This window comes from Octodon degus, unplaced genomic scaffold (assembly GCF_000260255.1).
Source record: "Octodon degus isolate 3935 unplaced genomic scaffold, OctDeg1.0 scaffold00245, whole genome shotgun sequence".
NCBI lineage: Eukaryota > Metazoa > Chordata > Mammalia > Rodentia > Octodontidae > Octodon > Octodon degus.
Genome location: NW_004524821.1, coordinates 2,177,135 through 2,203,967, shown reverse-complemented (window position 1 = coordinate 2,203,967; position 26,833 = coordinate 2,177,135). Strand labels below are relative to the sequence as shown.

Below are 26,833 nucleotides of genomic sequence, written 5' to 3'. Positions count from 1 at the left end.
GTGTGTGTGTGTGTGTGGCCAGCTCAGCCCACCAGGGGGCAGGGCTGGCTGGCATGTGGTGCTGGGGGATTGAACTGTGGTCCCTGTGCTTTGCTAAGCTTGTTCTAAGTAGGTGCTTTAGACCACTGAGCTATCTCACCAGCCCCTGGCTTTGGTCTTTTCCCTGTGCTCAGAGCCTCTTCTCCAGATGCGCATAGAGCCCACCCCCTCGCCCCAATGCTACTTTCTCAAAGCTCCCTCCTTTAACTGCCCTCCACAAAGTACTTTCCCATCACATCAGACTTCTTAGTCTCCCTTTTTTGCTTAATTACTCTTCACCATCATCTGACAGTTTTGACCTTTATTTGTTTATTATCCATCTACTTCCCTGAGTATATAATAAGCTCGTTGTGCCTGGCCCACAGTGAGAGCTCAGTAAATGGTTCCTGGATGGATAGATGAACACCATTGCTCTGGGTGTATGTGGTTTCCTCATAAGCCCTTCTGCTTCAGGAAGGACTGAGGTGTGGAGCCAGAAGAAGCCAGCAGGGCATGTGAGGAGAGGATGGTGTCACTGAGCGAGTGTCCTCTTTCAGGAATCTTACTCAGAACCCATTTGGATTAGCAGAAGGCATGCAGGGTGAGAAGGATTGGAACTCTGGGTCTTTAGGGGGTAGCTACTCAGAGCTTTTCACTTGTAGTGGTGATAAAGGTGAGCAGAGAGGGAGGGGATGGGATTAAGGGAACAGGTGGTCGGCAGCCCACCTAACCCAGCCTGGTTAGAAGCATGTAAAGGTGAAACAAGAAATGGGGGAAAAACAGCTTTGCCTGCTGTGCTAAGGGACAGAGGCCTGCTAATGGAGTACCAGATGTCAGGCTGGAGACTGGGGGTGAAGCGTAAAGTGGCCTAGTGGATAGGGCTTCTTTGCACCCATCCTAAGGAGTCTGGACCTGAGCTCACAAGTTGGTAGATTTCACACTAAAAAAAAAAAAGAAAAAGAAAAAGAAAAGAAAGAAAAAGCAGCTCTTCGTTCAAGTGAAATCTATGTCAAACCCACTGCCCACTATGTAAACCCAGGCCACCAGGAAACACATGGAGCTGCTCAGTGGAACCAAAGAAAGGTTTCTGTTGCCAAGTTAAGTTTCTCAGACCCTGGCTGCCTAAATTCCAGCCTTTAGTTCCCCTTCATTTTAATAGTTGTCTGCTTGGGAGAGCTCATGACTCCCTGTTTGGAAAGCCAGAACTCCTTGGCCATCCCTCAACAGATGTTTAATGCAGGCTTGTGTTGACATTTGCTCAGCTTACTCACCTGGCTAAGTAGTCTGGCTGGCATGGCTGAAGAAAGCAGAGAGAACAGAGTCAGAGGACTTGAGGCTGGTCCAGGTGAGAGAGGCTAAAGCTATTACTCATTGTATTAGTCTGTTTTCTGTTACTATAACAAAATAACTAAGGCTAGATACTTTATAAAGGAAAGATTTATTTAGCTCATAGTTCTGGAGGCTCAAGGCCATGGTGCCAGGCTTGGTTCAGTGCTGGTAAAGGCCTCAAGGTATATAGCATCACAATCATGGGTGCAAATATGAGAGTAAGAGATCTTGTGATGAGAGAGGAAGCTAACAGCTGGAGGCAGAGGAAAACTAGTTAATCTTATCCTAGGTCACACCCACAACAATCTAAAACCTCCCCTTAGGCTCCACCTTCTAGGTCCCACCACCTTTTAACATTGCCAAAGTTACAATATATGAACTCTTAGAGCACAAACCAGAGTATTCATTAAATGTCTCATACAGAAGACACCATCTTCTATGTCCTGTGGCACTGAGGCCTCTTGAACTAGTGGCTCAAGAAAAATCAGCATGTGGAGTTGGAGGACAGCTGTGGTATGAAAGAGAAGAATGTTGTAGACTCCTTGGCCGGAAGTACACCTGCGATTCGTGGAATAGAGCAAGGGAGAGGAGACCAGGGCAGTGAAGTCTCAGTGCTACTGTGCTCTGTGCTCCTGCCAGCTTCCATTGAGGGAAAGAACCTGATTGTCTCACCTAGCCTGTAGGTGGACCCTGGTTGCGTCGGTCTTTGGCCCTGCATGAATCAGTGGCACGAGGACAGGGGCATGGAGCCATTACAGGGCTGCCATGCAGTGTCGCTGTTTGTTCCCTGCACAGGGACTCAACTGAGAGGCTCTGGCAGCACCAAAATCCATATCCTCAGGCTATGTCAGTCCCTAGCAAGGGATGGCTCTTTCTGTGGGGCCAGCTAGAGTCAAGTTTTTGTAACTCTTTGGACTGATGGGAATGCGTTTTACTAGTTGCTCCTCCATGAGGGGCATTTTTTCATAGTTTGCACTATGTGCTGGAGGCTGCTGTCCCCCTGGGGATGTCTGCAGGCCAGTGCTCTCCCTCCTACCCCACTGCTAGGCAGTCATGAAGCTGAAAGGACCTTAGCTATCACTGATTTGTCTCCCACATTTGTGTTGCCGACAGGGAAATGGAGGTTCCATGAAGACTTCATCCCACCCCGAACCCCAATCAGGCCTCTGACCCCACGAAGCAGCAGTGCGCAGCACCAGCCCCTGTGCGGGCCCTGGATCACGTGCTCTTGCTCCCTTTGCCATATTTAGAATCGCTGGATCAAGGGAAACTTCTCCCAGCTCCTGAGGATTCTTGGAAAGGGCCTCATGCTGAGGCCTGCTTGCTGCCCCTCCCTTTATCCCCTGCAAGAGAAAGTCAGGGCCACGCCCTCTAGCAGACTGTGGGGCCCTCCAGGCCATTCTGTACCCCACTCTGAGGAACAGCCTGTTAAAGCTGACTGAAGCCCTTTCTTCAGTATCAGCTTTGCTTTAAGGTTCAAGAAGTCTCTTCAGGCAGGTGGCTGATAGGGATCTTGGCCTCTGACACCCAGGAAGGAGCCTTAGCTAAATGGGGACAGACTGGCCCCAGGATTCCTCCAGCTGAGACAAGACAGAACCCAGCCTTTGGGGTCTTGGTCTGGGGAACAAGGAAGGCAGGTGGCTAGGCAGGACCCATACATTGGAAAGATTCCATCTGGGGAAAGGGACTTTGGGAGGGAGGCAGGGGAGGCCCTGGAGGATGGGGCAGGGCCGCGTTTACAAAGACTTTGGCCTTGGTGGGGGCTGGTGTCCCCTCATCCCACACAAATGGCCTAATCCCTGGGCAATCAAGTCTTAAAAACAAAAATTGAGCAAAATCCCCAAATGCTTGTGTTCAGTACCTAGCATATTCCTACCCTTGCTTTTGAGGATAAAGGCTCTGTTCTCATGGGATCCCTTTCCTGTGCGTAGTCAGCTCTCTCTCCCTGTTCTACTTTTTCAGACCTGCCACCCCAGCCTGCTCCACCCTGGAAAAGAGGCTTTACCTCCTCTTCTCAGAGCTCCACGGACACAAGCACTCGGGCCCATCCCCCATCCTCTAATCCCTTTCCCCCTAACCCAGACCATTAGGGGAAAGCTTCAAGGTTCTTCCTGCCCAGCAATAGCCCGCCTGCCCTGGATCCCAGCCTCTCATCTTCTCCAAGGATCCCACCCCATCACTGTCTCTTCAGTTTCTCCTCCTGCTCTTCTCCCTCCTTGCCCAGCTACCTCTGTCTCTGCAATCTGATGTCTTTAAATAGTCCTATCTCATTCACTATCTCCACTTCCTTCCTCACTCCATCTGGACTTGCCCCAGTCCACCTCTTCTTCTGAGGCTGCTTTGGCCAAGGTACTTAGTAACCAACACGTCACCAACTCCAGTGGCCATTTTTCAGGCCTATCTCACTTGACCTCTTGGTAGCACTTGGCACTGCTGTCCACTCCCTCCTTGAAACACTTGCTTCATATGACTTGCCTGGCTCCCCTCTCTTCCAGTTTCCTCCCATCTCTGGCTGTGCCAGGCTGTCTGGATGGAAGGCCTTTCCTCCCTCTGTGATGCCAGGGTTCCACTGGGTCTTCATCTAAATTCGCCATATGCTGGCTGGACTGTCCTGGCTCTTCCCATGACCTCAATTACCACCTCTACCCCAATGTTCCCCCAGTATGTTTGTCCAGTGTATGTTTCCAGTCAGTATGCCACAGTGGAGCTCCTCCTATACCTGCACCTCTCCTGCCTCCCAAGTGTTTTCTTGCAGCACCTTCATCCATTCGTTGTCCTAGCCAGAAACACAGGAATCATCCTTTCCCTCATGGCCTACATTTGCAGTTAATCACCAAGTCCTATTTCCTGTCTTTCTTCAGTCTCTTCACTTCTCTCTTTTCCCTGTTGCCACCACCTCTCAGTTGAGTTGTGGAACCTTCTGCCTAGGTTTTCTTCTTCTTTTTTTTTTTTTCTTTTAATAATATCTTGTATTTTTTTAAAAATTAATTTGTGTGTGTGTGTGTGTGTGTGTGTGTGTGTGGCCAGCTCAGCCCGCCAGGGGCCGGGGCTGGCTGGCATGTGGTGCTGGGGGATTGAACCATGGCCCCTGTGCTTTGCTAAGCTTGTTCTAAGTAGGTGCTTTAGACCACTGAGCCATCTCACCAGCCCCCTGCCTAGGTTTTCTGATCCGTCTCACTGCTCTAGTCAGTGGTCCACGCTGCCCCTGAGTTATGGTCCTGAAACAAAGCATAGGGCCATTCCCTCTCTTCAAATTCTTCTGTCCCAGCTATGCCTTTCAGATGGGTGAGGGAGAGCATAGTTTCTGGCTACAGCCAGATATGATGAACAAAGATGTTTCAAAAAGCAACCACTAGTCTGTCTCTACCGGAAAGATTACAGAGGACTGAGGCTGGGAAGCTCCTGTATATGTGCCATCTACACAAGCGTGTGAGTACAGATGGAGAGAGTGAGGCTCCAGGGGAGCCGGGGACAATTCTTGGTCAGTCTGTATGTTTTGTGTGATGAAACCATGTATTGGCCTGGAAACCCCCAGCTCAGGGCTCCTTCTGCCTGTCTCTTCCATCCTTGAGCTTCAGAAGTTGACTTCCCTTTTGCTGCCCTGAGAGTGGTCACCTGTGTGAGGAACAAGGCCGAGGCAGCTGGAGGGCCGGCTAGTGCTGGCCTCCTAGCCCTAACTCTGCTGCTGTCACTGCGGGACCCTGAGCAAGTCTGTTGGCCCTGAGTCCTATTTCCTCACCTGGAGGATGGGGATAGTCAGGTGCCTAGAACATAAGACATTCTCTGTCAGACCAAGTACATCCCAGAAAAGGAATTGAGCTTTTAGGAGTAAAGAACTTCCCAGCCTGTGGATTAAGGTAAAGTTTGTTGGGTTTTTCTGTTTGTTTGTTTGTTTGTTTTCCTGTACTGGTACTGAACAACGGGTAATCTACCATGGAACTATATCCCCAACCTTTTAAAATTTTTTTTCACTTTATTTATTTATTTACTTAGTGTCTCACAAGTTGCCTAGGCTGGCTTGGGATTTTCAATCCTTCAGCTTCAGCCTCCTGAGTAGCTGGGATTACAGGTGTGCACCACTGCTCCTAGCAAAATTGAGGGGCTTTGAAAGCAGCACCTGGAAAGGGGATACTAAGGTTGGGAGCCTTCTTTGGAAAGCTGCTGGGGAGCCTGACTAGTTGAGGATGGACAGATGCCCTTGGAGCTATGGAAGCATCCCCAGTGGGTACAGATGGGGTGCTTTGGTTCTGTGACATGGTGTTTTGATTCATTTAATGTAGATTCTTGCTATTTGTTTTCTCAGTCTTTCAACAGTGCCATGAAACCAGTGTATCTAGTATGCAAGCAAGACAGAAGGATATCGCTAAGGGATAAGGCCGTTATTTTGGAGCAAGGATGGCTCCAGAAAGCCTCTCCAAGGGCAGTGATGTTTGAGCAGAGACCTGGATCAAGGGAGTAAGGGAGCAACTGGCAGAATAAACAGCGAAACAAGAGCAAAGCCTGGAGATAGAAATAGTTTGAGTGTGTTCCAAAAATGACGAGGAAGCCAGAAGGTGGAAGTGTAGTAAGTGAGGGGGAGGGTGGGAAGGATCAAATTCAAGAGGTGGGCTGGGGGCCAGGCTTGCAGGCCTTGCTGGACATGAAGGATTTGACCTTCACTCGCCAAGTGTGATGGGAAGTCAGAGGAGAGTTTCAAGGAGACTGACAATGTTCAGCTCTGTGTCTTAGGAAGTTCATTCTGGCTACTTTGAAGAAAGTAGTTCTGTAAACATGAGATTGGAAGCAGGGAACTCACTTGGGCCAGATGGTGAAGGCTTGGTCAGGATGGTGAGAACTGTCCAGGCATATGTTTGGAAGGTAAAGCTGACAGATTTTTTTCTTTCTCCTTTTTTTTTTTTTTTTTTTTTTTTTTAATGTATTTGGTACAGGGTCTCACTACGCAGCTCAGTCTCATAGTGGTCTGTGATTCTTCTGTTTTCAGCCTCCCCACAGCTGGGATTACAGGCATGTGCCACCACACCTGGACTCAGTGGCTGGCTAAGCACACCCAGGGCAGGGCCAGCGCGGCATGTGGTACGGGGGATCAAACCCTGGTCCCTGTGCTCGCCTAAGCAGGGCTTAGTCCACTGAGCTATCTTGCTGGCCCTTGACAGATTTTTCTGTTTTTTCTTTTTCCTTTTTTTCCCCCCTTGACAGATTTTTCTATGGAGCAGGATTTAGAGGGTCATGGAGAGGAAGAGTCTAGGATAACTTAGCCTGATCCTCTGGACACCATGGCTGATGGGGAGGAGAGGAGGAAGATCTGAGGGCACATCTAGTGTTTGTATTTGAACATATTTCATTTGAGAGTATAGACACCTAGGAAGCTTCGTGAAGTAGGAAGGTGATAGGTGAACTGGGCTGTCTGAGAGCAGCTACTACACATTCATACTTCTAAGGACAAAGGCTCTTGTAGTAAGGGGTGGAGGCAGGGTTAAGAGTAATTTTTTCCTGTTTACATTTTTAAGGAACTATATTTACAGTGCGTGTTAGTTATTATCCAAGAAGCCTGCATTCATTCTAAAAAAAAGGTTAGGAAATATAAATAAGAAAAAAGGAGATTTATGTAATTTTTCAACTCTTGATATCTAGATTTAAACACTGAGATGACATTGTTGTTGAAGCTTTATGATCTGCTTTTTTTCACTTAGCCTGTTGTGAAGCAGACAGTTTATAGATCGGTAGCTATTGCTACGGCAAAAAAAAAAAAAAAAATAAGGAAAAAGAAAATTTAAAATGCCCAGTAGGAAGCCCCCTTGCTGTCCACTGCCACCTGAGGCCTGAGGACCACAGAGAAGGGGCTGAAGGGTTCCTGCCAAGGGTCAGATGAAGGCCCAAGGAAGCTTCTTTCCTGGAGGAGGGCACTGGCTGAGATGGCCTCAGGAGGAGCCTTTCCTGCTGCAGACCCAGAATTGTCCCTAGCTTCCAACCCAGGTGGCCTGGTGGCTGCCATAGTTATAGCTTCCATGCCACGTACTGTGGCTTTGCTGATTCCATGCTTGGCGAGTACTGTCGAAGGAGGTCTCCTCACTTGTTCATCCACAGCCCTTTGCCCATGTCTACCACTTGCATCCTCAACCTGGGTACAGCACCAGGTCTTGTCCTCTCAGAAGCTGTGAGCGGGCCAGGGCAGAGCCATGCTCCAGGAGTCCTGTCTTACAAATAAAGAGTCTGGTTCAGAGAAAGCAGGTGACTTTCCTAGGGCCACACACACACACCACCTCATCTGCAAGCTAGGTCTTTTTGACCTCAAACCCATGTTCTTGCCACATGAAACCCGAACACAAATAAGGCCATGGAAAAACTGACTCGGGCCACATACAGATGGCCAACCCTGGGAGGGGTTGGGGACACAGAGGTTCTGCAGAACTGGTGATGTCTGAGCAGGGGTGAAGGGTGCACATGGCTCATGTAGTGAGCTGCTTAGTGGCACAGAGACAGGGAGGCTGGTAAAGGCCAGTGGATCAGTCCACAAGCAATTTCCAGAGCTGCCCGTTCCCTGCAGTTCTCTTCAGTGCTCCTGCCCATTTAGCTCACCTCATGCCGGAGGAGCACGCCCTGGAGTCTGGCCTCCCGCCCCTGCGCAGCCCAGGCTCTCTCATCCCTGCTCCCTCACACCTGTACCTGCTCACGGCCCTCCCTGTCTCCCTTCCCCTGGGGCTTGGGAACACTTGCATGAGTCTCACCTCCATCCTAGAGATATTCCAGTGACCTTGGGTGAAACCTTTCTTTCATTTGACATCAGTTTTTTCTGGTGTGCCACTGAGAATGGGGTGTCAAATGAGCTAAGCTCTAGAGTTCCTCCCATTTCAAAATGACCTTTTGGGCTGGCAAGATAGCTCAGTGGTCTAAAACCCCTGCTTAGGCAAGCTTAGGTAGGCTCAGAGGACCACAGTTCGATTCCCAGCACCACATAAGGTGCCAGCCCCATCCTCAGGGTGGGCTGAGCCAGAAAAAAAAAAAAAAAAAAAAAAAAAAAAAAAGACCTTTTTAGGGCTGCACAGTAGCTTCCCACTGCTCAAGGGAGTTCTGTTCGCAAGCACCCAACCCCTCATTGCCTGGTTCTCCTTGCTTTGTACCCTGCTCCCTAGATCACTTTTCCTTTGGTCGCTGTCTTGTTATTGAATCCCAGCGAGCCCCTGAAGGCACAGGCAGTTATCCCCCTTCTGCTGATGTGACCATGCTCCTTCCACCTTGGAGTGCACAGGATGATGGTCCTGCCCTCAGCCACTGACTCTCAAGACAGCTTTAAAACCAAACCAGAGAGCCAGGGATGTACCCGGCAGGCACAGCACCTGCTTGGTAATTGCAAGGTCCTGAGTATGATTCTCAGTACCAAAAAACAAAAGACAAACTAGAGACAAAAACCACTCACAGGAGGCTGAGCCCTGAGGAACAGTGAACCCGTTAGTCCTACTGGCAGCCAGACAAACTGCCACTCACAGTTTAGCAACCACCTTTCTTGGCTGCAGCTGTACCGAGGTGTCACTGAAAAGGCTGTGGAGTAACTGAGAACTGAGCAGCCAGGAGCTGGGGGGCTGCTGCCTGTGGTGTCCAGCACTGAGCCATAGCTCTGTGGAACTCAGGTTCAAATTCTGCTTTGCATCCCTGGACTCCATAGCTCCCTGCCAGGGGCTCCTCTGCTATCCTGGGTCATCTAACCCTCTCCTTCGTGCTACAATTGCAGATTTTTGCTGGTCTTCAGCTGCCTGGTGCTGTCTGTGCTGTCCACTATCCAGGAACACCAGGAATTTGCCAATGAGTGTCTCCTCATCTTGGTGAGTGCTGGGAGGCCCAGTCGCAGGCACTTTTGTGAGCTGGCACCTTTGGGCTGAGGGTGGGTTTTTGTTTGTTTGTTTTCAGAACTAGGATTGAACTCAGGCCCTTGTGCTTGCCAGGCAAGCGCTTATTCTACTGAGCTATCTCCCCAGCCCTTGAGGGTGGGTTTGAGTGAAGCTTCGTAGGCTTTGGATCAGAAGCAGATCACTGGTGGGAGTGGGGTGGCACATGCCTGTAATCCCAACACTCTGGGAAGCTGAGGCAGAATTTCACATTTCAAATTCAGGTCCAGACTGAGCAATGTAGTGACTTACTGAGATGTTGACTCAACATAAAAAATAATCAGTGACGAGGTCCTGTGTTCTAATCCCAACACTGTCAAAAAAGAGTGGGGAGATTGTTGTACTGTGGTGTTCCTGAACTGGTGGCTGTCTCTGTCTACCTCATCTTGCACTTCATAGCTGGTATAAGGTAGACTTTCTGTGAGGTCTTGATGGATCCAGAAGAGAGGGTAGGTAGGTTCAAAGTGCTAACTCCTACACAAAACAGCAGCCCCTGCAGATAGACTGCTGATAGACAGCCACCCTTTCTGGTCACTCGGGCTCCAGAATCTGGGATGGCTGGGAGGTGGAGAGGCTGATGAGCAGAAAAGTCCAGGCAACTTATGGGGCAGGAAGTGGAGAGCAGACTGGTTTTGTTTTGTTTTCTTTTTGAGACACGGTCTTACTCAGGAATTTAGGCTGGCCTGGACCTCACTATGTAGACCAAGCTGGCTCAAACTTGTGGCTATCCTCCTGCCTCAGCCTCCCCATCCTGAGATCACAGGCCTGTGCCATCACTTTTAGTCTCTCCTTTAGTCTCCTTCGAGGATGTAAAAAGGGTCACCTCCCTCTTAAGTTCTTACAGGTGTAAGAACTTTCAGGAGAGGGATCTACAAAGGTGCCAACATGCCTAACTAGGGACTCTGGCAGTACTGTGTTCCACCTGAGGCCTGGTCCCAGACGGTTGGGATCAGAACTCCGGTCCTTGGTCTCACAGGAATTTGTGATGATCGTGGTCTTTGGCCTGGAATACATCATCCGTGTCTGGTCTGCTGGCTGCTGCTGCCGCTATCGAGGATGGCAGGGCCGCCTCCGCTTCGCCAGAAAACCCTTCTGTGTCATCGGTATAAGGCTGACTCCTGACCCCATCCCCAGGTTGACCTCATCCCAGACCCCAAACTGACTCTGGCTAGTGATACAGACTGAGAGACCCTCCCAAACCCTTGTCCCCCTCACCCCACGGCCCCAGGCACCTGGACCCTGGGTTCTGGGGTGGAGTGGGCTGGTGACCTAGCCACCTTTGTCCTGCAGACTTCATCGTGTTCGTGGCCTCGGTGGCTGTCATTGCCGCGGGCACACAGGGCAACATTTTTGCTACATCAGCGTTGCGCAGCATGCGCTTCCTGCAGATCCTGCGCATGGTGCGCATGGACCGCCGTGGTGGCACCTGGAAACTGCTGGGCTCAGTAGTCTACGCGCACAGCAAGGTGGGGGTCGGCAGGGAAGCAGGGGGCGGGGCTTGCGGGGCTGAGCGGACTGGGGGGTGGCAGGACTGGGGTAGAACCCAGGACAGAGGTGGGGCCCCGCGCTGGATCCTGGTGGGAGGCCGGCGGGCTTGGAGTATTACCCCAGATCTTTCGTGTGTGGGGACACATCGCGCATGGCCAGGTGGGGAGCTTCGGTGTGGTATGGATCAGTACCAGATGTAGGGCCCCTGCTGAATCCTGAAAGTGGGGCCCATGGGAAGTAAAGTAGGCCTGGTGGTGGAGGAGACCTAGTTCACTAGGTCAAGGGCAGGTCCTGGGGCCTGGTGATTCCAGAAAAGGCGAGCAGGGTCACTGCTGGGTACTGAGGAGGGGAGTATGTTGATCTTTGAGAACACTGCCTTGGAGGCGCTGCTCCTCACACCCCTTCACCTTCCTCTCCCCACCTCCAGGAGCTGATCACCGCTTGGTACATCGGGTTCCTGGTGCTCATCTTTGCCTCCTTCCTTGTCTACCTGGCAGAGAAAGATGCCAACTCTGACTTCTCCTCCTATGCCGACTCACTGTGGTGGGGGACGGTATGTGGAAGGTCTATACAGGGCTGCCTTTCTTAACCGGACTCTCCTGGGAGAGCCAGCCTGTCCCTGTCCTCTTGCACTAGGGTCAGGACTCCCTGTGACCAGCCCCTTTCTGGTCTTCCAACTTGCTCTGGTGGGCCAGCTTGTGCCCCCTTTTAGCCCCTCTCTCAAGCCCTTTCTCCTGACCAGCACTGAGGAGAATCAGTTATAGCCCTACAGCCTTCATGACAAGGCCTTGTGACCAACCCCTGTGGGCAACCACTATTGCTGAGACAGTTTTCCAAGTGACCAGTCTTCCACCTGCCTGTGCCCCCAAGTTCTAGTTGGTAGCCCCTGTGGCCAGTCCTATGGGTAACCCATTTGTATCCCCAGATTACACTGACGACCATTGGCTATGGGGACAAGACACCACACACGTGGCTGGGCAGGGTCTTGGCTGCCGGCTTCGCCTTACTGGGCATCTCCTTTTTTGCCCTGCCTGCTGTAAGTTCCCCTCTGCTGGTTGGTGGGGGAGGAGGCCAGGGACAAGACTTGCTCAGTTCCCATTGCATATTTTCCTGCATAGCCTGGGGCACCTCAGATGTGCAGGAACGGGGACATCCTTGCAACCTGCTCTGGCCCCCACTTCCTAAATTGCCCCAATCATGCCCTGTCCCCCTAGGGCATTCTTGGCTCTGGCTTTGCCCTGAAGGTCCAGGAGCAGCACCGGCAGAAGCACTTTGAGAAGCGGAGGATGCCAGCAGCCAACCTCATCCAGGTACACAATGCCCTGGAGGCCCTTAGCACAGGGTGATGTAACAGACCTGGTATACTGACCCCTGTGTCGCAGCTCTGCATGTTCACCCCTGTGTGCCAGCCTCACAACTGCTGTGTACTTTGAAGTTTAGACAGGGATGTGACTTTTCTGGGTTCACGTGCCAAATCACAGAGCTGAGTTGCTGACTGAGATTCCAGAATCTTTTCCCTTTATCACATGTCCAGTTGGGGGCTCACCAGAGCCATCTCCTTGACAACCAGCCCCAGGAACATGGCCTAGGATGAGGTAGAGACTGGACAGGAGGCCTCAGGCCTTGGTGGAGATCCAGCTCTGAGGCCCCTCAGCTGTGCAGCCATCAGTCAGTCTGCTCCATTCAGGCATCTTCATTGAGTCATTAATTCCTCAAGCATCACACAAATAAAGAGAAGATGGTTTAAGACTGGGTGTTTAGGGACACTAACATTTACTGGCCATGTGAGGAAGGAACCAGCCAAGCAGCCAGAGGAGTGGGTGAAATGCCAAGAGCTTGTAGTCTCAGTTTCCCTCAGTGTGATGAGTGATCTGAGTGGCTGTGGGAGGAGGCCAGGGCTCTGATTTTCTGTGACCCTGTGAATAGGTCTTGGCTTCTGTCCAGCCCAAGATATGTACAGGAGACTCTCTGCAGGAAACAGGATGAGAAATACTAGCACCACCACTTCTGCCTGATCCCCATGCACTACATTCTGACCCACCAGCTCAGTCTGACTCGGTCACTCCTTATCTCTCCTCCCCAGGGTGGAAGGACCCCCCTACCCCCATCCTGCTGTCCCAGCTGCCAGCCCAGACTTTTCTTCTTAGTGTTCCTTGGGGCACAATAGCCACTGTCCCACTGGGAGCTGGCCTTCTGAGGGGCACTGTAGGGGCAGGCGGCTGGCACCATCCATGCCAAGAGACAGCTGGTATTATGGTACCCATAATTAATGAGACAGCTCTGGCAGCTGCTCCCCAGCCCATGCCAGGGACCTAGTCAAGCAGGAAGTAAAAATACTTCTGTCTTAGGAAGGCGCCTGGCCGGTGGTGGCAGCCCCTTAAGGACAAGAGGTACCCAAAGAAGGGGGGCATCCAGGGCCCAGTTCTCCTTTGTCCTGCCTAGCAACCTTTGTGTCTCCATGCCCTGGCTGATCACGCCACTTGCAGTCCCTCTCTGGCTCTTTTCCTTAGCTGGGGGCAGGAGGACAGTCCTTCCTTCGTCTGACCTTCATTCTTCCTGATGCAGTGAAGGCCTTGGAAGTCCATGGATACTGAGGAGGTGGTGGGGGATGCTCAGTCCTTAGCATTCCCATGGAAAGTGACAGGCAGCTGGGAACAGTGGGCTGGAGTGCCTTTTTTTTTTTAATGGTCCAGGGCCTGCACACTGGACTCTATCCCCAGCTCCTTTTAAATTTTCTTATTTTGGGACAGGGTCTCTCTCACTAAGTCTCAAGTTACCCAGAGTAAGCTCCAATTTGAAGTCATCCTGCCTCAGCCTCCCAGAGTACTGGGGTTACAGGCATATGCCACCACTACAGGCTGGAGAATGATTCTGCCAGCATGCACTTCCCAAACATCTGTAGGACACCTACATGTCCAGAGACTACCTGGCACTGAAGATACAGTGGTGACCAAGACACAGCCTGTAGTCCAGGGGAAGAAGACCTTACCCGACCATAATGATGTTTATCAGATGTGATAAGAGAGCCACCAGAAGGGCTTGGCAAGGGAGCATCGCATTAAGTGCCCACTGTGTATCAGGCATCCAGCCTGACATTGGATAGACATCTGTCCATTTAATACTCACAATGCCCTGTTAGGTGAGTGGTATCCAGTCCATTCTACAGGTGAGAAAACTGAGATTCTGAAGCCTTACTCACAAAGGACAGAGCTCGGTTTATAATTCATGTTTGTCTGATGACACAACCCTGGCTCTTAGCCCTGTGCTACAAGTCCACTGGCTCTGGTAGGATGTGTATCACCTTGGTGAAGTCACTTCTCTAGACCTTGACTGTCCCTGCTAGGGGTTATGGAGTTGTAACTGAGCTCTGGCTCTGCATAACTCTTAGCTGGCAAGCAATGGGTTCCTTCAGGAGCAGAGGGCTGGTGGGGGGGAGTGTCAGGAGAACTCACTGAGGGCCGTACTTCTTCACATTCCTCATACCTCCAGGCTGCTTGGCGCCTGTATTCCACTGACACGAGCCGGGCCTACCTGACAGCCACCTGGTACTACTATGACAGTATCCTCCCATCCTTCAGGTAGGTCCTTCTGGGGGTGGGTGTGGGTGGGAGGCTGGCAGTGATGCCGCTTGAGCACAAGTGTATAGAGCTCAGCCCTGGAGAGTGGGAAGGGGGTGACAACTCCCAAGGGACAATGCTGGGTTGGCTCTGAAGTCCTACATAACTCAGAGCCTGGAGGGTCCTCTTTCCACTCTGTAGTACCTGGGGAAGAAGTGGATCCTGGACATGAGACATTGGTGCAGCTCTGCCCCATAGCTGAGCCCTGGCTCCTGGAGTGTTGATGATGTGAATGCTCTCCCCTAGGTGGCGCCACTCAGGACAGTGGCACAACCAGCTTGGCTCCTTCTTGAATTTGAACCAGGCAGAGCATTAGCCCTTAGCAGCCTGGTGTATTGCAGCTGTTCTGAGAGTATAGAATGGCAGGAACAAGTGTGCCAGGGTGCCCCATATGTGACAGTGTGCCCATGTTCCTGTGCCAGGCAGCAGCTTCAGCACCCAGAACTGGGTCTGCCCTACTGGCCCAGGCTGGGCTAAGGCTGCATGGGGCTGCTCCACAAGGAGGTTATTAATAGTGTCACCATGGTGCATGTGGCCAGATTCCTGGCCAAGCCCTGGGGCAGGAGCGAAGACCACAGAGCCGGCTCAGTCCCACGGGCAGGCAGCACAGAGTGCTGCTGGGCCAGGCTGCTGCGCTCAGCTCTTCTGTGTGCCTTTTCTGCCTCATTAGTTCTCCAAGAGCAGCTGTGGTGTGATCTCGCTCCCCTACATCTAGCCCCTCCTGCTCCTTCCCAGCTGGAGGACTTCCCAGGGGAAGAGGTGGGGGTGGGAAGGGGGGCTCCTGGCATCACCACCCCACCATCTCCCCACCTGGCAGGGCTAAGCTTCCATGTCAGAGACAGGGAAAGTGGCTGGATGGGAGGAAACCAGCTTTTCCAGAACAGCCCTCGGGGCTCCAGGCCAGGCAGTGGAGTGGGGGCAGGGCAGATTGTGAGTGGTTGATGTGGGGGAGGATGTCCTGTGTCCCTGGTGGGAAGTAGAGCCTGATCTGGGTGTCCTGGGCCTTCTGCTCTCTGGACCTCAGTTTTCTCATCCCTGCGATGGAAAGGCAGGCAGCAGATGAGAGCCATGCCAATAAGAAGTGGCCGAGGGAGTTAGGGAGCAACTATAGCCTCAGATCCTGGTTCTAGGAACCCAGCAGCAGGGGTGAACCCTAGAGAAGAGGGAAATTGGGCCAGCCACTCTTTAAAGTCTCCATCCCCTTTAAAATGCACAGAGTGGGAGGCTAAGGATATTAGGACTGCTACTGACCTTCTGCTGGGCATAGCTCCATGTCCCAGCAGTTGGCTTGATGAACAGTCAGCTGGTTCTCAGCTCTTCCTATCCAGTGTGGGTGCTCTTGAGTTGTGTCTGACCTGTACAACTGTATTTGCCATCCCTAAGGATGTCCCAGGAACTGAGTGTAGAAAGCGGGGAAAAGAACCACTTTCCCATCTACCGCCCTCCACCCCATTTGCCCTGGCCTGGGGTGTTTGTGAGCATCCCTAGAGAGGCAGGACATTTAAGGATCTGAGCTTAGGAGCTCAGTGTCCACTGGTGAGGAAGTGATGTCCCAGCCCTGCCTGCAGCTGACGGCGCCCTCTCCTGCAGAGAGCTGGCTCTCTTGTTTGAGCACGTGCAACGGGCCCGCAATGGGGGCCTACGGCCCCTGGAGGTGCGGCGGGCGCCAGTACCCGACGGAGCGCCCTCCCGCTACCCGCCCGTTGCCACCTGCCATCGGCCGGGCAGCGCCTCCTTCTGCCCTGGGGAAAGGTAGGGGCCCCCTGGGGCCGCCACCTCCTCTTGTTCTCTTCTTCTTCCGTTCTGTGTCTCATCCTCTCTCAGACTTGCCTCCAGCCACTGTGTGGGTGTCCGGGCCTGTTTGGGGGATTCCCATGCCTTGTCACAAGGCCTGGGTGGTTATCACTGGATGTCCAGACAGGTACATCTTCCCTGGAGAAACCAGGCTGGACTCACCTTTATGTCACCTGGTACTCTGAGGGTCCGAGCAGGAGAGATGTCCTCCTCATCCTTTCCTGTCACCTCCTCCATTCATGCCATTGTCCTCTTTCTTTCTCTGTTCCTACATCCCCCTCACTCCTCCATCCCTGCATCCTCCCATCCCTCCCGGGAAGCTGGAGAGAGGAGGAGGCCACTGGCCACAGGTGCTTACGGCTCAGGTAATCGTGGGCATCATCTGGGTGTAAGGGCAGGGAACCCCCTCCCCCGGCATGGTGCTCTGGGAGGGGCCTGACACTGCACTCACCACTCGGGAACCAGATGCCAGCTGAAAGACAGCTCTGTGACTTGGGACTACTGCGGGACCACTAATCCGGGCCTGCAACTCACACTTGTCTCATGCAATCCTTGTTCATAGCCTTGCTAACTACCTGGACGGGGCTCTGGGGAGTCACTTTTCTTCCCCATTGACCATCTGCCCTGACCATCTCTTTCTGCATGACCTGTCTCTCCTGGAGCTTTTACATCTTGAAAGAAGAACCAAGAAAGAACAGTGTTGCCCTCTGTAAACAGTGTTTGTAAACAGAAAATCCAGGCATATTTGGATAGAGGAAGCCCATCTAGTCACAGGATGGGGAACAGCAGCTGCTTCTCTAGAGGTATAGCTTTGAGGTCAAGGGTTCAGCCCCCCTTGTCCGTTCTTTGTCCTTTGCCCATCTCTTTGTTTTACCTCATCTTCACACGTCATCCCTAAGCCAGCCAGGTGTATGTCTGGGCCTTGAGCCTTAGGGGTATTTCTGACCCCAAGGCCCAGAACAAGGAATCAGGGAGGAGGTGAGCCCCTAGTGACCCATAGGAGGTGCAGTGGAATCTCACCGCTGCCACCTGATTCTGTGTGTCCTTGAGAAAATCCAGTCGCTCTCTTCTTGGCAGAATGTCAATGAGGATGAGGGCCTCTGGGTCCTCTGAATCTTGGGCCAAAGAGGGCCTGGCAATGGAGTGATAGAACTGTTTTGGTCTAGAGGTTGTGGGGAACAGTGTCCCTTCCCTGCTCTAAGTGAGGGTACTTTGGAGTGAAGGGCTGAACAAGGAGTGGATAGTGAAGGGAGCCTCTGCAGATCTAGAGCTGGAGATAGGGGAAGTTTGAGTGGCCAGGTCAGGCTAGGAGCTTCCTGGAGAAAGCCATGGTGCAGCCTCACCATCGCTGCCTAGAAGTCCTTGCTATCCCATTCCAGCCACATCACTGTTTATAGGCAGAAACTTACAAGTTTTCATATTGCAGAAACCTGCCCAGGACCTGAGCCTGGCTCTCCAGTTCACTTTCTTCTCACCCTGACTGAATGGGAAGGCACTGGAAATGGAGATTAGCCAGGAACCTGGCACCTGTACCACACTCTTGGCTTTTCTGGGCCCCTGAGCTTCCCAGGAACAGATGACAGCTGAGGGCTTTGACATCACTAACGCCCTGCTTATGTCCATTTGCCCTGGAGTATCTGTGTCTGGGGTCCATGATGATGGTGGTGGAGTGTCCCTTCTTCACAAGGACTCCAGGAAGCTGAGTTGTGCCTTCTGGATCAGTCAGCAGGTTCAGGCCCCTGGCCATATCCTTAATCTTGGCAGTCTGGGCCTTATGGGGTAGGTATTTCAGCCAAGATATCCAAATATACACAGACATACACAAACCTGGTTGGCTACATTCTCAGTAGCGCTTGGAGATAGAACCAAGCTGAGCATGTTGAGCCCTACTAGAAAGTAGAACTCCAAAGAGCAAGCCTTTCTGGGGGAATGGCATCCCCAGCACCAGCACCTCTCCTCTTGGGGTTCTTCAGTGAGTTTCTTGAAGCGTGATCTCCATACCCCTGCATCGGCATCCCATGAAACATGTGTTTCAGATGCATATTTCTGGCTCTTTTCCTGAAGAGTCAAACTCTGGAGAAGAGGCCCAGGATTCTGCATGTGCATCATGTTCCAGGAGGTCCTTATGCAGAGCTTGAGAACCACTGTCTTGAGGATGAGGCTGGAGGGTGACTTGTGTGGGGGCTCCTTTCCCACCAGCCACAAGAGACCAGCCCCATCCCGGCAGCTCCCTTGCTCTCCTTACCTGCCTTTTTGTCACTAACCTCTGTTCGTGTCTTGTTCTCAACTTTCCAGCCAGATGTTTAGTAATAAACGGAGTTTCTTTCGGATCCACGCCAGCTGGAGACCGAGGTACCCCCTTGTCTCCTCCTCCTGTTCCCTCTCCTCCTTGTCCCCCAGTTTGGGGGCTGGAGAGGGGAACAGGATGGGCCAAGAACAAGGTGCATGTGCCTGCCGCCTGCCATCTGCCTTGGGCCCCTGATGAGCCCTCTGCCTTCCTGGGGATGCCTCTGCCAATCTGGGGCATGGGCCAGTGTGCCAGAAGGGATACCTGCCAGAGCCTTGGGGATATGTCCTGGCTCTGCCGCAGACCCCTGTGTGACTTTGGCCAAACTGCTTTCCTTCTTTGGACCTATTTCCCTTCTGTGGGGTGGGCAGATTGAACTAGAGGCTCTCTGAAGGTCCTTCCCACTCTGATTTGTGCTGGGTCTTGGGTTTAGCTTCTGGTCTTCCCACTGCTCACCTGGGAGCCTTACAGGTGCCTGAAGGGTTAGGCCTGGCAACTCCTTTACCATCCCCAGAGTGCCTGCTCTTTTAGCTGCATCCCTACACGCAGTGGTACATGCCATGAGCCAGACGCTGCTCTGTGCCTTGGAGACACAGTGATGAATAAGATATGATTCCTGGAGAGTTTCAGAGTAATTGCAGTTCAATGCAATGAGGGCCACAAAAGTAGAGGGTCTGTGGAGCCTGGGTTGGGCACTTCAAGGTAAGGTAACTCTCAAGAGGGTAGCAGTTAGAGGACAAGGGAGCCACATGGACCAGGCAGGGAGGCTGCAGAGTAGGGTAGAGGAGCCCATGCCCCCCTTGGCCAGATTTGAGAGTTGGATGTCAGAGCTGAGGGTGGGAGTGGGAATGGGTCAGAACTCAGGAGCCAGTGTGGGCTTATCTTGCTGGCACTGCTGGGTAGCCTGGGTTCACACAGCTTGGGTTTCCCAGAGGTGCCTCTGAGCTTTGTGGTAGCAGGTGAGGGACAGAGCTCCTGGCTGGCTGTGTGTGTTTCTGCCAAGAGCCAGTCTTTCCTAGCAACATGGATTCTAGATCACAATCTATCCATTAACCATCAGCACATGTCCTTGGGAAAATCATGTAATTTCTCTGTCATGCCTCGGTTTCCTCTGAAATGAAGATGGTGATAGAATCTGCTCCCACTAACAAGGCCATTCCTGGATCCTGTGAATGGCCTCATTTGATTTGGTGCACTTAGCAGTTAAGATATTACTTTAAAAATGGAAATTCACTGAAGGGTTAGGCCGAGGCCATCTGGGTCAGGCCTGCCTTTCTGCAGGATTGTCTGGATTGTGTAGGAGAAACTACAGGGTAGGGATGGGACACTGTGGGGGCAAGAAAGCCAGCAGAGAGGCTATCTCCATGGTCCCTGAAGGAGCCATGAGAGGCATCACAGGAGGCTTCCTGGCCCCCTGTGAGCCTGGCCATGGGGGCCAGATGTGTCCTAAAGAAGTTCCTGGAGGACATGAGGGCAAGGGACTGGGTCCAGCAGGGCAGCCAGAGGGCATCCTGCCCCAGAGCTCGCCTTATCAGGAACAGCCATAGGCAAGCTTAGCCCATGCTTCTCCCAGGCACTGACACACCCGCTGACCACAACTGCTCAGCTTTAGCACCACTGCCACCTTGAATTGCACCATCCTCTTTGTTAGGGGGCTAGCACATGTGTTGTAGGATGCTTGGCATTGCTTCTAGCCTCCACCCACTAGATGCCATGAGTGCCCCACAGCGTGGCAACCCAAAATGTCTCCACACTTTGCCAGATGTCTGCTGGTGAGCCAGATCACCTCTCTGAGAATCACTGCCCTAGTTCCTACCATGAGCACTTGCCCTCAAAAAAGAACACAGTATCTACATCTGAGAAACTGGCACAGGCCTTGTGCCATTCCGCAAGAGGTCTGCAACCTCACACAGTTGTTTCTCCTCTTTTCTTATCCATACAATAAGGGAGTATGGATTACTGCCCACCCCCAAAGTGGTAGAGAGGATTAGCGACTGGCAGGCAGAGGCCTTGTGTGCTCCAGAAGCCTGGGAAGGGAAAGAGCTCTTTGGTGCCCACAGTGCCAGGTTTCTTTCCATTTTCTTTGAGCTTTCAGGCTCCAGAGAGGCTGACATGAGCCATTTTCTGGGTCCTGCCCAAGGAGCTGGAATCCAGGGCTGCTCTTTGGAAAACAGTGTCTTCTTGCACTAAAGAGGAACCCAGGGCCTCTGACAGGCTGGAAAGTTACAGAAGCCCACAAGCCGAGTCAGGAGCTCCCTCCACCATCACAGAATCAGAGCTGGAAAGGCACCTCTCGAGGCCTCTAGCGCAAGCCTCAGACCCCTTCCTCTGAAAGTCCTGCGCACTCAGTCTTGTTTGCACACTTCTCAAGACAGGGAGGTCCCCCTTCCTCCAGAATGCCTTGGGAGCCAGACAAGCTGTGTGAAGCAATGGGGCCTTCTAGGCCCTTGGCTGATGCGTTAGTGCCTCCTAGCCTCCTTTCTTCCTCTCCCCCTTTGAGGAATGGAAGACAGGGGCTGCACGGACCTGGGGTTGGGGGATGCTTGCCAGCATGAGGAGAGCCCGCAGGAATGGTTCTGCAGAGGCAAGTTTGGGAGAGCAGTGCTCAAACTTCATTGGAATCTTTGGGATGTGCCAAGGGGATCCTGGGCCAATGGAGAGCATGCTGGATTGTGAGAGCAATCCCTGTCCTTCCCTTCTGGTATTCTCAGGACCCTAATCCTTGACTTGAAACCTCAGTCCTGTAGGCAGAAGCCCCACTCACCTCTAAGGATGGCCCTGCATCCTGGCCACCTTCCTGAAGGTGCCCCTGGTTTCGAGATCTCCCTAACCTCAGCACACTGCCCTACCTTTTATTTCTTGCCCTGGAATGGAGAACCCCCCTTCCCATCCAATGCTGAAACCAGAACCTGTCCTCTGCTTAACCCTTGATCTGAAAGTCTGAGAGTAGGTGATACAGCTCCTCCCTCAACCCCTGTCCACCTCAGGCCTCTTTGTAAGACTGGCTTGCCTGAGCTGGGGCTGTAGAGCCTGTCTGCAGTGGCACACTAGCAGAGGAGGCCACGGCAGTGCCACAGCGTGGGGTGGGCGTTTGCGCAGGTCCTTCCTAGAGAGCAACAGTGTGGTCCTTGAACCTCTTGGACACAGAGTTTCGCTACCCAGTATTGTTTAGCCAGGACCTGTCTGGGAACCTGGGGTCAACCCAACCTGTCTTCCTCCAATTTGGGAGATGTAGTGGGGATGTGGGTGCAAGAAGAGAGTTCAGAACCTGTCCCGACATGCATGTCATGCGCAAACAGGTGTGCAGGCTGAACTGGGGGCTCAGCAAGCAGTGTAGTGAGTTTGTCTTTGAGGGCGATCCAAGACCCTATGGGTCCACGTGAGCAGAACTCAGAGGGAACCACAGATCAGGTTATCAAATAGTCCCTCACGGGAAGCTTGGGCACTGGGTGTGGGGCCAGCAACTGGACCCACAGGGCCTAGGCCCTCAGCAGGCCTTCACATTGCCTGCCTCCCTTGGAACTGTCACATGGAAGTCTGTGTAAAGGGGATCTTATTTTGCAGTGCATTTACATAATCCCACTAGTTCCTAAATCTCTGACCTGCAAGTTTGGAGTCAGAAAGCTCCAGCAGTGGGGAGTTGGAGGAACATATCAATTGGCATAGGTGCACACCTACCATATAGATACACACTGGTACCTCTTTACCCAGTCTCATGCACACACACACACACACACACACACACACACACACCCCTCATCAAAAGCCCCTGTGCATGTAGGACTGGAGGCCTGGTTCAGTGTATACAGCCAGGTGAGCTTTGTCCCTCACCCTGCTGTCTGTGCCCAGAGGGGCCATGACCTCTGCCCTTTCCCACACTACCCACCTAGGCCAGACCCAAATCCTCCATCCTGCTGTCTGTTTCCGACTTCCTTTCTGGGTTTCTCTCACTCCTTCTACTCTAACATCTGTCTCCTGTGTACCCGTATCTGTCTGGGCACTGTTGGGTGGGAGGCAGGGCTGGGGTGGGGATGTGCTCCACCTGACCCAGCTTCCTGTAGGAATTATCCCCCTCTCCCTACCAAACCATTTTCCCATCCCATGAAGACTCTGCTTGGCTTGGAGTCAAGACCCAGTAGTCACCCCCAGACCTAGGTCAGCTTTGCCCCTATTCAGCCCCTGGCCCAGCACTGGCTAACTTGTTCTCTTCCCAACCTGTCCTGCCCTGCCAGCAGCCGGATGGGCATCAAAGACCGCATCCGCATGGGCAGCTCCCAGCGGCGGACAGGTCCTTCTAAGCAGCACCTGGCCCCTCCACCGATGCCCACCTCCCCAAGCAATGAGCAGGTGGGTGAGGCCACCAGCCCCACCAAAGTACAGAAGAGCTGGAGCTTCAATGACCGCACACGCTTTCGAGCCTCTCTGAGACTCAAACCTCGCACCTCTGCTGAAGGTGAGCCTCAGGAGGTCTGCAGCCCAGGGTGCAGCAGCTTTGCACCAGGCTAGACCAGATGTACCCTAAAGCAGCGGGCTGCAGACTGTTTACCCTGCCTGGCTTCAGGGGCACATGAGTCTGTGGTACACTGGAGTCCTGCCCTAGGCAGGGATGTGAAGGCAGCAGCCAGGCAGGCAGCAGCTTGGTCTGCCTTGTGCCCCAGGAAGGTTCTGGGCCCTTACTGGGTAGAACTCTGTCATCCTAGTGGGAGTGGAAGTGGACCCTTCTGCTGCTACCACTCCAGTAATGTGGGCCATTCTTGTCTTTCCAGAGGGCCCCTCAGAAGAAGGACTGGAAGAGAAGAGCTACCAGTGTGAGCTCACAGTGGATGATGTTATGCCTGCTGTGAAGACAGTCATCCGCTCTGTCAGGTGAGACTGAAGCAAGCACACCCTCCCATCTGCCACCTACTGCTGCTCCCCATCTGGGCCTGCCCTCGTGGTCAGGCCTGGCCTTGCTCCCAGTGTGCCAGCTGCTGCCCGCCTGGAGAGTGCCTTGGGTGGGAAGGTGGCATATGGCTTCTAGCAGGATTTGCTTCCATGCTCCTGTCCAGAGGGTTAGCACCAGTGGCCCATGGACATGGTTCCCCTCCTGGTCCCTTTTCTCATACCCAGAATCCCTCCCCTCCCCCATCACTTCTGCTCGCTCCTTTCCTCTTCTTCCCTTTCTCTGTCTTCCACTCAGTGTCAGGTACATCTGCTGCTCCACCACCTACCCCTCCTCCTCCTTCCTCTTTGTCTTCCTCCAGGTATGTGGATCCCTACCTGCCCTCCTGAGGTCTCTGTTCCACCTCTCTTCCCTTGCACCTGTGTCTCAGTCTCAGTCTCCTTTTGCTTCTGTATCTAAAACTCTTTCCCTGGTGTCTTAGCTCCATCTTTGTGTTTACATCACAACTTTCCCTAGAGCAGTGCTTTTCAAAAGAGATGGTTTGAAATCAGCTTAGTGAAATCAAGTTAGTGGAGAAGAGTCAGCATTTAAAACCAACCAAACAGAAAATATGGAAATGCATCTCTCATATTTAGGGTAAATAGTGTTTATGAAGCTTTTATTTTTGCTCTCTCTATATGTGTATGTATATATGCTGGTTTTCAACACAAAGTGTATTTTTTATGGTAGGTTTTGATCAGAAAAGCTGTATAGGCTACCTCCATGCTTCATTTAAGGAGGAATCAGTCTCCTGAGTCCTGTAGCCTTGGCCCAGTGCTGGACTCTGCCCCCAGCTCCTCAGCAGGGAACTCTAGCCCTGCTGCCCATTTCCAGCTTGCAGTTCTACCTCCACAGGGCCCTGGACCCCAGGCCTTCCGGGCTCACTCCCCTCCTTATGGGCTCACCTCCCTCCTGCCAGACCCATGAGCCTCTTCCTTTTGAGATCATTCATCTGGATCGTTTCTCCAGAGTCTGTGCCTCTTCTCATCCCCTTTCCAAATGCCTTGTCTCTCCCCTCCTGCAACCGCCACCTGGAACAAGGTGCCGGAGCTATGACGGGTGTGCTGTCCTTGCCTCTCCACAGACCCCCACACCTGGCATGTACCAGGCCTGCCACTCCTCCATCCAGGTCCCATCCATACTGTGGCACCCCTGTCCACGTGTCCCTGCAGCCATGGGAATCACTCTGGTCCCCGGAGCCTTTCAGCCCCACCTCCTGAGTTGCTCCCAGCTGTCTCAGGCCTCTACCGAATTGCACCCCTCCAGCTCAGGCCTGTCCCCTGCGGCTAATCTGACTGTGACCCTGGCCCTCCAGAGCATTCTCTACACAAACTGGCACAGAGGTCCTGCTGCAGCAGAAGGAACGACACTCCTTCAGCCCAGTGCCCATGCTGTGCTGGAGATTCCAGGCTCTTCCTACCTTCTCCTTATGGCCCATCTCTGTGTTCTACTGACCCTGCCTCCATTGGCCCCTTTCCATCATGTCCCTACCTCTGAGGACTGAATCTCACTCACACCCCTCCAGGCCTGCCTTCCTCTCCCTCTTCTTGTTCTGGGTTTGAGAAATGGCACTCTCGAGACTTGTCCCTCCCAGGCATGGTGATGCACGCCTGTAATCACACTTGGGAAGCTGAGGCAGAAGGATCACTGCAAGTTCGAGGCCAGCCTGGGCTGTATATGAAACCCTGTCTCAAAACCCTTATCCCTGATCTCTCCATCAGGCACCTTTCCTTCTCATGACCCCAGACTTTCTCCATTCTTTGAACCTGGACCATGTTAACCAATAATTGCCTGTGTCTTTGTGGTCTCCCACCCCAGAAGATGCCAGGGATTGGCTCTGACTCCTCTTGGGTGCTCTGGGTCCAGCACAGTGATGCCAAGTATTGATGGAGAGAATACAGTATTTCTTCCAAGCTGTTATCAGCAGCTGGTATTACAGAAGCCCCATGTCCTACCCAGCTGACACACATCAGGTCCAGTCTCTGCCCTCCGGGCAAATACAACTGCAGATACACAAAGAAAAACACAAACCAACCTATGGGAGTGCAGGGAAAGGGAAGCACCATAGATGGGTAGAGAGACTAGAGGACTCAGCAGAGGTTATTTTTGGTGACCTGAGCAGGTTCCCTGATGCTGGACAAGGCAGGTAGCAGAGGGAGGGAAAGGGGGCTGGGGAAAATGATCTCCTTTGGCAACTGGACCATCTCTGTGACCCCTTCCCCCAACAGGATTCTGAAGTTCTTGGTGGCCAAAAGGAAATTCAAGGAGATGCTGCGACCGTACGATGTGAAGGACGTCATTGAGCAGTACTCTGCAGGGCACCTGGACATGCTGGGCCGGATTAAGAGCCTGCAGGCTAGGTGGGTTCACGCCCAGACCCTCGACCCTGTCACTATGTCTGATGTCTGGAGCTGGGTCACCAGCACCAGGATGGAGTTGCGCATGCGCCCCCTAGGGGCCACTGCTGCAATAGGAGTTTCTGCCCAAACAAGGTCTCCAGGGTTGCAGGGTGAGGCTGATGCCGGACCCTGCGCCTGTCTTAAGGCAGAAGGAAAACTTAACCACACAAATCTGCAAGCCTCGAGGCTTTCCTTCAAATGACCATTTCCTGATCCTAAAATAATTATCCTAGGGCTGGGGAGATAGTGCAGTGGCACAGTGCCTGCCTGGCAAGTGCAAGGTCCAGAGTTCAATTCCTGGTGAAATAAATAAATAAATAAATAAATAAATAAATAAATAAATAAATGACGTGCTCAGGCTAAAGTCTCCAAACTCTGAAAGTCTCTTGAAGAATAAGATCATTGTCCTAAATGAATCCCGACCTCCCATCTCCCAGTGGGACAGGCAAATTGACTGCTCACTTTTTGCATCTGGAATCTCGCATCTTTTCTCTAGACCAAGCTTTAAAGGAAGAATCCTTATGCCAAGATCAAGTTGCCTACACATTGCCCTCTGGCCTGTCTTTTTCTTGCCCATTCATTCATTCTTCCAAGAAATAGCCATTAGGCGTTTAGGACTTGCCAGACAGTGGGGATGGAGAAGAGAACAACTCTGTGTACAGCTGTCATTCTCGTGGAAGGAGAGCAGGTGATGACACCAGACTGCATCAGATGATCACAGGTGCTAAGGAGCAAACAGGGATTCAAGTGTTAGGGTTTGCAATTTAAGTACATGAGGAAGCGACATTTGAGAACAAAATGGAAGGAAGTGAGACAACTAGATTTGTTGCTGTTGAAGCAAAGCATTTCCAGAGGGAATAGCAAGTTGAAAGGACTTGAGATGGGCCAGTGGCTGGAGAGCTGTGTGAGAACAGCAGCAAGCCCAGAGTGGTTCAACTGGAGCCAGAGAGGTAGGGAATGAGCAGAGAGGGCTAAAAGCACCGTGGAAGGCCCTGTGGGTCACTGAAAATACGTTGACATCCATCCAGGGTGAGCTGTGAGCAATGGAGGGCTTTGTGCAAATGACTGATAACTTCTTCTTTTTTTTTTTTTTTTTTTTT

General features: G+C 52.4%; 1 protein-coding gene across 5 annotated transcripts in view; it reads left to right on the top strand.

Moving 5' to 3' along the window:
* Kcnq4 (potassium voltage-gated channel subfamily Q member 4) overlaps nt 1–26,833 on the top strand; it is a 51,116-nt gene that overhangs the window by 20,102 nt on the left and 4,181 nt on the right. Inside the window, exons 2-13 of one of the 5 annotated variants that reach the window (XM_023706204.1) lie at nt 9,074–9,164; nt 10,204–10,330; nt 10,518–10,693; nt 11,143–11,268; nt 11,641–11,751; nt 11,930–12,025; nt 14,205–14,293; nt 15,923–16,084; nt 16,447–16,491; nt 22,646–22,866; nt 23,180–23,279; nt 25,563–25,694. In XM_023706204.1, coding sequence (XP_023561972.1) covers nt 9,074–9,164; nt 10,204–10,330; nt 10,518–10,693; nt 11,143–11,268; nt 11,641–11,751; nt 11,930–12,025; nt 14,205–14,293; nt 15,923–16,084; nt 16,447–16,491; nt 22,646–22,866; nt 23,180–23,279; nt 25,563–25,694 — 1,476 coding nt within the window. The remainder of the gene's footprint in view (nt 1–9,073; nt 9,165–10,203; nt 10,331–10,517; nt 10,694–11,142; nt 11,269–11,640; nt 11,752–11,929; nt 12,026–14,204; nt 14,294–15,922; nt 16,085–16,446; nt 16,492–22,645; nt 22,867–23,179; nt 23,280–25,562; nt 25,695–26,833) is intronic. The other 4 variants (XM_004645957.2, XM_023706206.1, XM_023706205.1 and 1 more) reach the window with 4 other exon arrangements.